The sequence below is a fragment of the Agelaius phoeniceus genome, chromosome 13, assembly GCF_051311805.1.
Source record: "Agelaius phoeniceus isolate bAgePho1 chromosome 13, bAgePho1.hap1, whole genome shotgun sequence".
In the NCBI taxonomy this organism is placed as follows: domain Eukaryota; kingdom Metazoa; phylum Chordata; class Aves; order Passeriformes; family Icteridae; genus Agelaius; species Agelaius phoeniceus.
Genome location: NC_135277.1, coordinates 13,224,982 through 13,240,346, shown reverse-complemented (window position 1 = coordinate 13,240,346; position 15,365 = coordinate 13,224,982). Strand labels below are relative to the sequence as shown.

The 15,365-nt window shown below is 41.2% G+C and overlaps 1 protein-coding gene across 2 annotated transcripts in view; it reads left to right on the top strand.

The window, feature by feature from the left end:
* Nucleotides 1–9,852, top strand: part of RFX7 (regulatory factor X7) — a 49,304-nt gene extending 39,452 nt beyond the window's left edge. For both annotated transcript variants that reach the window (XM_077185473.1, XM_077185474.1), the window contains 2 exons: nucleotides 1,356–1,651; nucleotides 2,533–9,852. In XM_077185473.1, coding sequence (XP_077041588.1) covers nucleotides 1,356–1,651; nucleotides 2,533–5,844 — 3,608 coding nt within the window. In that variant the 3' untranslated portion in view covers nucleotides 5,845–9,852. The remainder of the gene's footprint in view (nucleotides 1–1,355; nucleotides 1,652–2,532) is intronic.
* The last annotated feature ends 5,513 nt before the right edge of the window (nucleotides 9,853–15,365 follow it).

The following is a 15,365-nucleotide window of genomic DNA, read 5'->3' as shown; positions in this document are numbered from 1 at the left end:
GGAAGATAGTTTCCTTCAAGGAAAAGGGCAGTTACTTCCAGTGCATGCCTCTATGGCTTGGATGGTCATTTTAGAAGAGGCTCTTCCTAGCATGACAAAAATAATTCCATTCATCTTGCAGGGAACTATAGTGTCTCTGTGCATTAACTGAGAAAAAAACAACTTTTACCCTCAAAGAAAAGTTTGAGGGTTTTTTTCCTGATCAATATTACTTGCCCATGTAGAATTGTGTGCCAGTAATTGCAATATATTTGGGCATTTCGCTGCTCTGTGAAGAAGAAATTGTGGAAGTGCAGACATGTTGTGACATTCAACCTCTCATGGTACATGTGGAATGCTGCTGAGACAGTGGGCTTCCAGATCACAGTTCCTGAGCATGTGCTGGCCATCAAAACCAAATACTTGGGTTTACTATTGTAAAATTAATATTAGTAAAACTAGTAATGTAGTAAAATGGTGTTGATTAATTTATAATTAGGAGTAATTTTAAAACTCTGTAACCTCAAAGTGTAAATGAAACAATGTTAAAGCATTTCTAAAGGGTTAGTTCAGCAAGGTTATTTGGTCTCTAAAGAGCATGCTAATCCTCTTGACTGTTAATAAACAGAAGATCATAAATGTGATGTGATTTTGTAAGGGAAATTAGTGCTAGCTGCACAGAGGACACTAAGTCTGTTTTCTCCATGAAAGTGACACTTGCCTGTTTTGTAAGCAGCAAAGTAATGTCTCCAGAAAAAATGCATTGTTTTTTGAACTTTTTCTCCTTTTTTTCCCTGAACACTTGTTCTTTTGCCGTTTTCCCCCATTATCCCTGATCACACAGAGGTTTGGATCCGTTCTGATATTAGATGTACTGTATTTAATGCCTTGGCCATTATATAATGTCATATACTCAAAGCTGCTCCTCTGTGGCACAGACCCACAGCTTTCTGGAAGCATTTTTCATTTAAAGCTGCCTTAGAACAGGTAACAAAACGACGGCAGGTGCTGGATTTTAAAGGCTCATCTGAAGCGTGCCCGCCGCCCTCTGCTGCCAGTTCAGTGAAGTGCACCAGGCTGAGATTGTGCTGACACACAAGGTGCCATTTCACATTATTAGAAACAAGAGGCCCATACAGAGTATTTCAGCAGCTAATGCCCAGCTTGTGAAAAAGACAGAGATTTTACCACAAATGTGGGAATAAACTGAAGCTGAATAGATTTAAACATGAAGTGGATGGGAGCAGCTCATGGAGGAGGTGTTCCCAGAACAGTTTTGGAGATTCCTGCCAGATATTCTCTGTTAGATGTAGAAGTGGCACCACAGCAGACAGGGTATGTTTGGTTGTAATTCATTCTCCTTCTTTTGTTTTCAGGAATAAAAGGGATCCCCCAGCCCTCAGCTTTTATACCTACTGCTGAAAGTAATTCTTTTCAACCACAAGTGAAAACTCTGCCATCTCCTGTTGATGCTAAGCAGCAGCTGCAGCGTAAGATCCAGAAGAAGCAGCAAGAACAGAAACTGCAGTCTCCTTTGCCAGGAGAGTCCCCAGTAAAGAAAACAGAGGGCGCTGCAACCAACGGTGTGACCAGTATATCTAATGGAAGTCCTGCCATCCTGTCCCCTCCACCTATTGGCATTGTTGTGGCTGCTGTCCCCAGCCCCATACCGGTAATGCTCTCCAGCAACTCTCTAGAGAATCCACCCTGTGAAAAGGTTGTAGATTGCCAGTAACTAAGCAGTGGTGTCAGTGCATTAGGACAATTTCCATTCAAAGGCTTGGGTGCCTTGATGTGTTATAGCACATTAGTTACAGGTTGATACAGAGGCAGCAGAATTCTGATCATGTAACATAGGCCAAGTTCATCTTTGAAGTCATTAAAGTGAGCCTTGACATGAAGTTTAACCAGATGAGAGAGCTGACACCAGTTGTGTGGGTCACTGAGGCCCTAATATGGAATCTAAATTGCTTTTCATTGGCCTAGTGCATTTAGTGACAGGTACAATTTTGTTTTGAATGAATGTCTGTAGTACAGAACATTTTTGTCTTTCAGCCTTATAAAATTGGGCTAGGGAGTACAGGAACGTTATTTGGTGTTAAGATGTTGGCTGTACTGTTCATTTTGATAGGTAAGCCAGTTTTTCTGCCTGATAGTGTGTTTGTATTTAACTCACTTTTGAAACCTTAACAATGATCAGTATTTTGAGCACATCCTCTCCTCTTTAGCCTTTATGTCAGTCTTTTTGTCCTAGGTGGTGAAGAATTGTATGAGAATGACCCTTTCATTAGCAAAAGAGCAGACTAGTGTATACACCAGTGCCTCATGCCTTAAAAATAGGAGACATCTGTCTGTCTACCAATCCTTAGGCAGAGAAATAGAAGTTGCCTTGGACAAGTAGAAGAGCTTATTTTGTTTCAAACTGATATTCACTAGCTTTGGTGTATTGAGCTATGTTGTCTTTCACCTTTGAAATGCCTGGGGCTGAGGTCATGTGTGGCCTTGGGGACCTCTGGCTTTGTTACCACACCTTTCCTTTTTCTCTCTTTACAGGTGCCAAGAACCAGGCAGTTGGTGACTTCTCCAAGTCCTATGGGATCGTCTGATAGCAAGGTCCTGCCGCTCAACGTTCAGGTGGTCACTCAGCACATGCAATCAGTCAAGCAGCCACCAAAGACTCCCCAGAACGTTCCCGCAAGCCCCGTTGGTGACCGCTCTGCCCGGCATCGCTACCCGCAGATCTTACCCAAGCCAGCAAACACCAGTGCTCTCACCATCCGCTCTCCCACCACGGTGCTATTTACCAGTAGCCCAATCAAGACTGTTGTGCCAGCTCCACACGTGAATTCCTTAAACGTGGTGAAAATGACAGCAATATCTCTCGCCCCGAGCAGCAGTAGCGTGCCCGTCAAACAGACGCCTTCAGTTAGCACTAGTGCAGGAGCAGTGGAGGAAGGGAGGACTGGGCCACAGATCAAAAACGGATCTGTTGTTTCACTTCAGTCTCCAGGATCCAAGCCTAGCACTGCTGCAGCTACACCTGCAGTCAAGATCAAAACAGAACCAGAAGCATTGCTGGATGAGAACTCTGCACAGGGCCAAGAGAGTTCTGATGTGTCTAAATCCATAAAGGCAACCCCTGACCTGCCTCCTGCACAGCTGATTAATTTTGAGGTTGCAGCCTTGAAGGTTTCAACGGATGATGTCATGGAGCTAAAACCAGGTAAGGGCTGTGATCAGGAAGCTGAAGAAGCAGGGACCAAATATAAGACACAGTCTGATGAAATCACACCAGTTTCTTCAGCAGGCAATAATCAAAGCACTCTTAAGCTCACAGTTGCCAGTCAAAACTTGTCCAGCACCAGCATCAATTCACCTCCTACTGGTGAGTCTATGATTAAAGACAAAACATGCACTAAAAGTCCAAGAAAGCGACAACCTTCCACACTTCAGGATTCCCAGTTACCACCTGTAAAGAAACCACTAGTGGAGCAGTTTGCAACTGGTAATGCTGTGGAGGGTCAAAAAGCTAACAACGTTAAGAAGGCTCTGAAGGTTGGATCAATAGCTAACAGTGACAATACAGCAACACTTGCTCAAGTTCCCATCAAGGTACCCGTGACAGTACCTGTACCTCCTACAGCTGCTGCAAACTTAGCAACAGACCTTTCTTTGAGCACCAATTTAAATACCTGTGATCCTGCTTTAGAACAGCAGCTTGCATCAGCATCATCTCCAGATATAAAAGTAAAATTGGAAGGAAACTTGTTTATCATAGAAAATGATTCAAAATCTGATGGCAGCTTTAACCCAAATACATGGCACCATATCACCAAAACCTCTGATTTTGCATCTGTGAACTGTGATCAGCAGCAAGATATCAGTGTTATGAGTATTGCTGGGCACTCTGGCTCTAGTGACTTACAGGAGTCGGCGTGGGAGCCGGTGCACTGCGAAGGTATGCAGCAGGATGTGTACAGCCAGCAGTTACAGAGCCAGATCCAGGACTCCTTGGATCAAATACAAGCACAGTCTTCAAATCAGTTACCTCTGCAGTCTGAGCTGAAAGAGTTTGAGCATACAGTCCCTCAGTCAAATGAAAACTTCTTTTCGTTTGATGATGACCTTACCCAGGACAGCATTGTGGAGGAGCTGGTGCTCATGGAGGAGCAAATGTCCATGAATAATTCCCATCCTTATAGTGGTTGTCTAGGAATGGCACTTCAGAGTCAGGCTGCAGCTCAAGGAGCTCCCGTATCATCTCATCCAAGCAGCACGCACTTTTACCATTCGATCCATAACAACAGCACTCCAATTCACACTCCCACCCCCACTCCCACCCCAACTCCCACTCCCACCCCAACTCCAACACCCACCTCCGAAATGATTGCTGGATCTCAGAACATGTCTCGAGAGAGCCCTTGCTCAAGGCTGGCTCAGACGACTCCCGTAGACAGTGCCCTCGGAAGCAGCCGGCACACGCCCATTGGCACACCCCATTCCAACTGCAGCAGCAGTGTCCCTCCGAGTCCTGTGGAATGCCGAAACCCATTTGCATTTACTCCCATCAGCTCTAGCATGGCTTACCACGATGCCAGCATCATATCAAGTAGCCCTGTGAAGCCAATGCAGCGGCCTATGGCTACCCATCCTGACAAAACCAAGCTGGAGTGGATGAATAACGGCTACAGTGGGGTTGGCAATTCCTCAGTTGCCAATCATGGCATCCTCACAAGCTACCAGGAGCTGGTGGAAGATCGCTTCAGGAAACCTCACGCTTTTGCAGTTCCTGGCCAGTCGTACCAGTCTCAGCCGCGCCACCACGACACTCACTTCGGTCGTGTGACTCCTGTTTCACCTGTGCAGCACCAGGCAGCCCCTGTCAGTAGCACTACCAAGCAGGAGGGCTTTGCTGTTCCTGCTCCTTTGGACAACAAAGGAACTGGTTCATCTCTCAACAACAGTCTGAGATGCCGGAGTGTGAGCCCTGCTGTCCATCGCCAGCGTAATCTCAGTGGAAGCACTGTTTACCCTGTGTCAAATATACCACGTTCTAATGTGACACCTTTTGGAAGTCCAGTGACTCCTGAAGTTCACAACGTATTTGCTAATATCCATGCAGACACCAGTGCCAATAACATAGCACAGAGAAGCCAGTCAGTCCCGTTGACTGTGATGATGCAGACGGCCTTCCCGTCTCTTCAGAAACAAACAAACACTAAAAAAATAACCAGTGTGTTGTTAAACAAACTTGATTCTGATAGTGATGATGCAGTGAGAGGTTTGGGAATGAACAACATGCCCTCAAATTACACAGCCAGGATGAATCTCACTCAGATTTTGGAGACATCCAGCGCTTTTCCTAGTGCCAACCCACAAAGTATGATCAATTCCAGCACTTCAGTTTATGAATTCCAAACACCAAATTACCTCACAAAAAATAGCAGCACCGATCAGATCAGTTTTTCTTCTGGAGATAACCAAGCACAATCAGACATCGGAGAGCAGCAATTAGATTTTAGCAGCACTGTAAAAGACCTTTTAGGGGAGGACAGTCTGCCAACAAACCAGCAGCTGGTGAATCAGGTGGCGTCAGATCTCAATAACGTTGCATCTGTCTTTCCCAGCGACATCAGGTTGTCTTCCGAGCTCTCAGGCAGCATTAACGATCTGAACACTTTAGACACAAATCTACTGTTTGATCCAGGTCGTCAGCAGGGACAAGATGATGATGCTACACTGGAGGAATTAAAAAATGACCCCTTGTTTCAACAAATCTGCAATGAATCCATTAACTCAATGACTGCATCAGGTTTTGAGTGGATGGAGAGTAAGGATCATCCTGCTGTTGAAATGTTGGGTTAATCTTGTTTTATAATATGTATGTAGCACACTGTATCTAAAAGACAGACGTATTGTATTTGTCTTAATGGAAGTGCCTCCCGCAGCAGAAACACTTGCTATGTATTGTGGCATTTTGAAAAAAGTTTGCTGTACCTGTTGCTCATTCTTCAGTAAGGAAAAGGCAGTCTTACCAATTTTAAACAAATCTCTGAAGGTGATGGGCTATCAAAGAGCCAGTATTAAAATTTGAATTTTGGAGTGTTTCCCATTCAACATTTCTTGTTTTAGCAAATAAAGAAGTGGTTAATGGCAGCCAGTGATGACAGCTATGGTTGATGCTTTGGGAGGGTTTTAATTCAAGCTTGTTAGTAGGCTTTCCATACTTTGTATTGGTTGTTACTTCTTAGTAGGTGATCTTTACTGACCTTTGTCATCCAGGTTTGAAATGCAGGTAGGTAATGTGGTGGGGAGTGGGTACAAGTGGACCAGGTGACATGCAGATGCCTGATCATTGTGTAGCTGTCTGGAGCACTGCTCGATGGTGAACTTCATGAAATCTCTGTAGCACTGGTGCCATTGGCATCTCCAGTAAAACACAGAGATGGGAAAAGCTAACAGGAGTGATCAAGGAAAAAGATGCACTAAATTTTTTTATTTAAGAGAAATAAATCTATGTAGTTATTTTATCCATTAATATTCAAGACATACTTGATATTTTAGTTCTCATGTCAATGTTTTTATATTAGGTAAAATTAATGCAAAAAGATTTTGAGCACTGAGATTTAATCTAGGCATAACCCCCATATATTAAAGCGATAGGTACTGTGTATCAATGCTAGAGAAGGAACATGGTATTTTCCCTCTTTTTTCTTTTTTTTTTAATAGAGAGCTGCTGGAGCTCATTAAAATACTGTTTCTAAAAGCTCCTTTTTTTTTAAGTTTGCTCTTTCCTAACCTAGTGGAGGGCATAGGAAGGTGTTATTTTTTTCTGTTTCAGTAGGTTGAGCCTTTCTGTCTTTCTTGCTCGCCCTCTTTCTCTCAAACAAAAGATTATTAAAATATTAGAAAATGTGGTTAATCTAAAAATATTTCATATAGAGCCATAATACTGCCAGGCACTTTACAGATAAACAGTAAGACATTTGATCATTCTTTTGGTAAAACTTCTTTTGAAAGTACTTACTGTTTTAGAAGCCTGAATTCAGTTTTCAAAAGTGATTTGACAGGGTTGATGAACCTGTTTGTTTTTTTTTTTAAGGAAAAAAATGCTGCCCCTCTGGAAAATGAGAATTAGACTTCTGTCTCACTGGTTCACTCAAACCAAAAAGACCTTTTATTTCATCAGCATGGCATACATGGATCTCTAATGGTCAAAAGGGAGAGGTATTTACCCAGCTATGCCTTGATGCTAGAAAGAGGACTTGCAGAGGCAGATTTTTACAAAAGAAGTGGTGCACTGAGTATGCTACAATACTGTCCCTTAAGCCTAGTATAAAATGGATTACTTTCCTGTTACCTGACACAAAGCAGAAAATAGAGCAGGAAGAATTTTCTTCTTTTGCATTTCTTTGATGAGTGGTCATAAATTTACAAAGGGGGAGGTTCAGTAAACAACCCCCCCCTAGATTTCTCTAAGGGGAAGATGCTCAGATTTTTCATGTGATTAGTGTTTTTCTTTAAGTGACTTGGTGGTCTTCTGTTTCTTTAGTTTTTGTAAATGACTTGAGATCCCAGTACTGGTCAATTTTTTTGGCAGTGCTGATTCAATTTGTGCTGCTGCATTGGCACTGGAGGTGCTGGTATATCATGGCTTCTCTTGCCCTTCCCCCAGTTCATCACCAGTTTATGGCTTCTTCTGGAAGGACGAACAGGTGTGCCAAGTAATAGCACCTTGTGGGGGCCTGATTTCACTGTGCTTGCATCAGAAGTTTTGCCACTTCAGCAGGATCGAACCTGGGGAGTTCTGATCCCTCCTTGAAGCACAAGGATGTTGATTTGCTTTAAGACCAAGTGACTCTTCCAAGGTGATGGGGAGGAGACTAAAAGCTGCATAGTAACCTTCTGCTTGTTGTCCTGCCAGGTGTCTGTCAGTAAGACTTGAAGTAAGACTTGAACCATTTTTCTCCTAGACTGAAGTTGCTGAAGGCAGGGCTTGAATCCTGTACTTGCCCATGGCCTTTTGAGAGGATGTGTTGAACAGCCTCTCACCCTGGTAGGAGGATGGGTCTGAGAGACACTCAGCACCTTTTTGTTTCTGTTCCTGACCCTGTGTGAAGTGCCAGCACTACTGTGAATAGGTGAAATCTGCTTCGATGAAGGGGGAGGGTCCTTCCAGCTCAGCTCTTGTGTGATGCTGTGACTCAGTGGCAGCTGCGGGAGGAGCTGCCCGGGCTGCAGCAGCCCGTGTCCCACGGTGGGCTGGCCTCACCTCGGGTCTCAGACACTGACAGAGGGCGCCTGGGGCAAGGAAGGTTTAGCCTAACTGCTAGTTTTTTTAAGATTTCTCACAAAAGCAAAAGTAGATTTAAAGTTGATGCATTCTAAATTATGCAGCCATCACCAAAGGTTTTTAAAAGTGCGTTTAAAATTCTCTTTTAAATGCAAGCATTACATTGGGCCTAACATGTGACTTAATTAGCAGAAATATTCTATAATCAGTGGGTTTAAAGCAAATATATGTTTAATTTTAAAAGTATTAAATTTGATAAGAATTGTTTCAAGTAAAATCCAAGGCACAGGCACAGCTTTGTACATTGGTATGTATCATTCTAGAGATGTTTGTGTGTTGGTGTTATAATTAATGTTAGGTCCCTGTACTTAGTGCTAGTTAGTTCTTTATGATACATTGAGACAGAGCACTACTGCACACCAAAGTATGCAATACCCAAAGGAAAATTCTGTGATCCTAACAAATGGAAGCCTGTCTTTGTCAGATACTCCAAAACTTTGAATTTGAGACAGTTCTGACCCCTTGTTTACATTATTGGCTTCCTACTAACATAAGAAATAAATTATTTTGATAGCAGTTTTTGCTAAAGTATACAAACTAGTGAATTTGTACCCTGTGTACAGTATTGCAGCAAACACTTTAAATTTGATTGCTTGGTTAGTCCAGCAAACTTTCTGGGTTCATATATTGCACTAAAATTCTGTTGAACCTGTGGCAGGCACATTCCTTAGGATAAATGCAACAAATACGGCCCACAGATTTAAAAAAAAGGCAAAATGAAAAAAAAAAAAACTTTTTAATGTGTTTCATTATTAAAAGGCAAAATGTCATTAAAAGTGACAGGTGAAATTGTCTTATGTAGCAATGTGCATTGATCTCAATGAGATATTTCTATTTTTGATTCTCTTACATGAGAATATTGCAGCAGGAAAAATTAAGTTTAGTTTGCTTCACCATGTTAATACATGATCACAAAACGTGCATGAGTGTTAATGACTTAATCTTGTACAGTACTAGATATATTCCTGTAACCACTTTTATTTTTTTTATTCTTTTGCTGTATTGAAGCTGGTTCAGTGTTAACCAGGTGAGCATAGTTATTCACAAGTTATTTACTTTTTTATGTTAACTAATTCAGCTTAGTTATTGTTGAATATGTTCCTTTCTTGGATTATTTTTTATTGTTCTGGTGTTGAAAAACATTTTTGCATCATTTTATCATGATAAGAATTCATGAAGTAAATAATTTGCAAATAATTGCAATAAGCACTGACTTCCGAACTGAAAAGAAGGAAAGCGTTTCTTGTGCAGTGCATCTGAGGATCATATAATAGTCTTGTACTATACTGTGCTTTATTTACTGCACCATAAGGAAAGAAAAATCCCTGTTCCACATTTTCATTTAGTGCAGGAAATCCAGTTTCTCCCCTCTTCCCCAGTGTTTTGTTGTCTGTTGTACTGCTGAAACTACAGTAGTTGAATATTGCAGTAGCATTTCAGTTATTTTTTTTATTGAAAGTGCTCAAAAATTGTTTTTTAAATGTTTTCAAAAACAATAAAAACATTTTGTATTAAATTTATTTCTGGAGTTTTTTCTTTATATGGAAAATGTGCTTTAGGGCTGGCCTAAAATACAGAACTTTGTAGTTTGTGCAATGACAGAGGACAGGTGCCCGGTTGAACCTTGCTGCAATTGCTGAGCCCATTAAAGCTGAGTGTGAAGGTGAATCTTCCTCACTGGGGTGCCTTTGTCAGACTTAGTCCAAGTGTTGGTTTCTTGCCTGGGTGTCAGCTCTTGCAGTTGTGACATGCAACATCCCATTGCTGGTGTTGCCAGCCACTGTATTGGTGCTTGCCTGGTTCTGCTTTCCATATTTATGAGGCACTCTTACAAGATAGTGTTAGTGTGGCTTGAGTTGCTGACATAAAGGGGAAATGTGTGCTTTGGTCTATGGAGTCCTGTATTTGGATTGTAAAATGGCATGTAAACCCATCAGTGTGCCTAGCACAGTCTGTGAACAGGATGGAAAGGCATTGCCACAGAGCAGGAACTGGCTACAGAAAAATGAGAGAGGATGAATATTCAGGTTTTCATGCCAAAGAGATGGCACTTGTTCAGACTTAGACTACATCCCAGACTATTGAGGTGCTGAGATGAGCTGGCAGGTGACAAGACTTGATGTTTGCACAAATCCCTTAGGCTCATCAACAAAGAAAAAGAATTATCACATAAGACATAAGACAAAATAAATGAAAGAGAATCAGAAAGATACAAATTTTAACATATCATGGGAGAAAATACTATTAATATATCTCACTGCATTCTAAACATGCTTTACAAAGAGTTCTGAATGAACAATTGACAGACACCCTTTATGTTCCACAGTCATAAAAAATGCAAATTAAAAACTCCCAAGGTATGAGATGGAATATAATGTAGAAGATAATAGAAGGATACTTGAGAAATTGCTGATTCACCTGAAGTAATAATGGGTTTTAATTGGAACTTCTCAGCTGTAAATTTGAAAGAATTTGTCTTAATGGTTGGTAAAAAGGATCGAAAAATCCTTTTAAAACAAACAAATCTCTGAATGGAAATGTCCTAACAGGAAAGATTTAAGAAGGTAGAAATCTTGGAACTGATGTCATGAGCTTTGTAGATTTAAAATTATTAGATGCTTATGTGCTTAATAAAGACATCCAGAGGAAGTCCAAACAATTGCTTTGAAATATTCTCACATCTGCAGAAATACCAGTCAGTATGTGTGAATGCAGCTGGTATTCCAGTAAACAGAATTCCACCTCTGGGGTTAGGGATTGCTGTGTCAAATGAGGCAGTGGTTCATGTAGTCCATGCAGTATCTCTGGCAGCTGATACCTCTTCTCTAGAGCAGACCTGCATTATTACATGGTCACAGAATAAATGGCTCTTTGGAAACTGGTCTAGACTCAAGACACAGAAGCTCCATCTGAAGTTAGAGTTAACCAATGCTTGGATCTTGCTGCTCTCCTCCCTCTCTTAAAAATGGTACAAGTTAAGCTTGGATAAGGAGACAAAACTGAAGAAAAATATATAGTGAGGCTTACAAACTGGAGCAACACTGGGAAGTTATTCCAAACTTAAGGAAGGAGCAGGGACCTGACTGTAAGCTTAAGATGTTTCTGAGTTGGGATCCACAAAATAGTTAACAATTAACCTGAATGTGCCCAGGCCTGGGCTATGCTGTCCTTGTGCTTTGTGCCCTGTGTTTGTCTCTGGCTGCAGGAAACCTTGGCCAGGTAGCCATAACAGAGGAGCTGCAGGCAGCTCCCACTCAGTGCTGGCAGTGATGCCACTTGTGTGTCCTTGCCTTTTATCTGAAAGTGCAGCTGGAAGTTCTCATGTGAACATCCTTTCTGTTGACCTTTGAAGTAGTGAGCAGAGGTTGTTTTCTGGTAGGAAAATCCTGTAAAAACTCAAATAAGGTGGCCTTCCATGGGCAAGATGTGTGTGTGGATTGGAGGCCAATTCTGTGCTGCACAGTTGGGGGATCTGAAGGGATGTGAGACTGTACTGTCCTCTCTTTGTAGTGCTCACTCCAGCAAATGGCATTTTAAGCATTACTTCACAGGATCTGAGTGCCTTTGTTACTGCTTTTTTAACAAACCAACACCTTCTAGTGCATAGTTAACATTACCTGATGAAATTGCAAATCTTTCTGTTTCTTTTGTTTTTCTTACCCAACTTGTTAAAAAAAAGAGAAAGGGGTAACATACAAACTCAGGAAAGCCAGATAAATTAAGTCAGAAGTGAACTGAGGACATGGAAAAAATTATTTAGAAAGCATATAGTGCTAAAAAGACAGCTGTTGCAGATTACAGTGTTTAAATACCCCAAATAAAAGACTGTCTTGATATAATGCAGAATACATAACTGAATTATTTTAGTTAGTGATAGGTCATAACATTTCTGCCATGTGCTTTGGATATGTAGGAAATATCCTACTGGTGATGTAAGTACTTGAAATGTGTTGGAACATTTGCATATCTATTCTCCAATGGCTTTGTCGTGCCTCTTCCTGAGTCTGTTCTTCCTGGGCCTGCCTACCCTTTTTCTATATCTGGTAATACCTCAGTTCTGAAATCATTTAAAGGCTCCATTTTTGTCCCTGTGGCTCATCTTTTCTCTGCTGTCAACTTCCTTTTAAATAAACTGCTTTTATATGGATTATGATAAGTTATGTATCATTGGAACTTTGCCTATCCACACTACCTAATTAGATGATGCCTATTAGAATAAAATTTCAGTGGATCTCAGGCTGCTGGTTCAAGTAATGTTAGCAGTATCTACTGATCCAAAGCATAGGCTGCTGTTTGTGCAGGGGGACTTTGAGTCAAATGTTAAAATTGTACTTGAAAAATTGGCCCAAGGACTGAAATGAGCCTCAGCAGCTTGTGAGCTTCATTTTAACTTACCTATGAATACAAGGGGCCACTTTTTGATGGAACTGTTTTTAAAGTTGTGTATATATTATCCCAAATAAGCTAAATATGCTTTTAAAGCCTTCATATGTGGTGAAGGTAGGAAGAAGAAGATACATAGGAAGCTGGAAATACATTTTTATTTCTTCAGGGGTTGATAGCCTCATGTTCACTTATTAACTTGTTGGTAGTGGCTTTTTGTGAACAGAACAGGGCATCACCTGACTGCTGCTGGAGCTGAGTCTAGTGGGGATCAAGAGAGGTTGTTCCTGCAGCCTTCCTCAGGTAGCCAACCTACCTATGGCTTCAAATCAGTACTTCTCAACACACTTACTTAGAGAGCTATTGGGCTCTCTTTTTGCAAATATTCTTCTTTTGTTTCTAGTATGGATGGGAAAACACAGCACTGTAACTTATCCTACATTATAAATTAACTGATAAGGACTTGGTCATCTCCTTTCCCTATCAAGAATACCTTGAGTGTTCTATTTGCCCGCTCTGTATCAGTACTTCAAAAGGACACTTGTTCCAAGGGCTATGATAATCATTTCCCAGAGGGATCATGCCCAAATCCTCCTTGCTCTGAGACAAGAAGAGGCATTTTGAAATGTGTTGTTTAAAAAGCTGTGTATAAGCAATGATTAATTCTGACTGGAAAAAAAATCTCCTTGATTCTATTTCAAATTGCTTTGAAAAATTAAAACTGTCTTTCCTGCTACATATGTATAGATGATTCTCTGCATATGTCGAGAATGATGATGAAGTGCCTGTGTCTAAGAGGCCCTGCTCAAAGGGTCTTAGTTCTTCCACCAAAAGCATAACTAAAATCTGCTATGACAAGGATTAATTGTGGACAGCAAAACTAACACAGGGGCCTAAAATGGCTGTCTCTGAAAAAGCAAATTAGCAGATCTCAGTGCTTACTAATAAGGAATTGCTGGAGACCTGTTATGAATTATCTGAGGTTAACTTTTTATCAAAAACAGTAGCTGTATAATAATAGGAGGATATTTGCATTTCCCTTTGCTTTTGGCAGAGGTAAAACTCTAATCATTAATAAATATCATTTTACAGCATGCACAGCTTTACATTCTTGTCAGTCAAGCCTGGTTTTTAGGAGTACCTTCTTGTAGGATTACTTTCTATGCCAGCCAGACCTGAAGATATGTGGACATTTCTTGGATGGTGTGCTATTAAGTGTAGTTTGGTATTATCAGTAATTAATTCCCAGTGACAAAACTTTGAAGATCATTGGAAGCCAATCAGTGGACCAAGGATAACACATTGAAAATCTGTACTCGATAGAATTTGAACATTAAAAACACCTCAGAAGTAATTCAAACCAACTAATAACAGCAATTATTTACTATTCCCATTTTCCTAATGATATAAGAGAGAAACATTATAAGAAGGAGCATCTTGTATAAAACTGAGATGTGAAAAAATGGGACTGCATTAGTGATGCTCACACACCATATCAGAACACAGCTTCTCCTGGTCTTAGCAATGTTTTAGGCACTGGCAAAGAGGATATAGCACATACTACTTCATACACATATGGAAAAGAATACTCTCAAGGTATTTAAAGAAGAAAAGCCCAAATATGTAATGCCTGGAAAGTTCTTACTTGTCTAACGTTGTGATGGGTTGAGCTGTTAGCAAAAATACCCATAAGTAGTGTGTTAAACATGGGATCACTGCTGGATAATTAATCTGGGAGCAGTTGGCTGGAGCTCATCACTTCAGGGTTTCTGTTCTGGCAGCTCTCCTCCCCCTCAAGCTGAAAATAGAGAGAAAAAGATGACATCTGAGTCGTGGTGATTCAGACAAGTGTTTACCATTTCATTCAAATGCATATGCACAAAATGAGTATGACATTCCACCTCCACGATACTTGCTCTTCCTACTATGCAGGTTTGCTCATCAAGACAGAGATCTTTCCAAAAGAAATTGCTTGTAAACTGTTATACAAGTCACAAAAATTAGGAAAAACATTTTTTATATCTTTCTCTTCTACCCTGTGAGAGTTGGAGAGCTCAGCATCTTTCCTGGGAGGCAGGGAAGAAGGGAGCTGGCCCAGAGCAGGTGTTGGTACCTGGGGAACACAGGCCCACGCTTGGAGAGCAGTGTGAAATTTTGTCTGCAGGTTGTCCTGGAAAGGAGCTACTTGAGGAGAGAATTTCTGGTTCACATCTGGTCTGTCCCTAGGTGATGGTCACACCTTGCTGTCATCCTGCAGGAGCAAGTAGAGCTGCAGGGCTTGAGACTGCTGGAGGCAGTGGCTTGGCTGCAGGCAAAGCACATGTATCCAAACAAGGATATGTTGCTTTTAAGGGAAAGAAGAAAAGCTAAGGAAAACAGAACCTGTGACTTTGGAGAACTGAGAGTGAAAAGGAGTAGGAAGGGGCTGATGAAAACCTGCAAATGAGCTAAAAGCAGCCCAGTTGCAATGCAATGCAGAGACAGCTGCCAGCCTGGAGTGACTACCAGACTGAAGAACTTGCTTCCAAAATATAAATATAAGCCTTCATGTTTGGATCAGTTTTGCATCTCGTTGTCATGGTGTTTGAAATCAGTATTAGTTGCCAGGATCTGGCCTGCATTTAACAGTAAAGCCAACAAGAATGTTAAG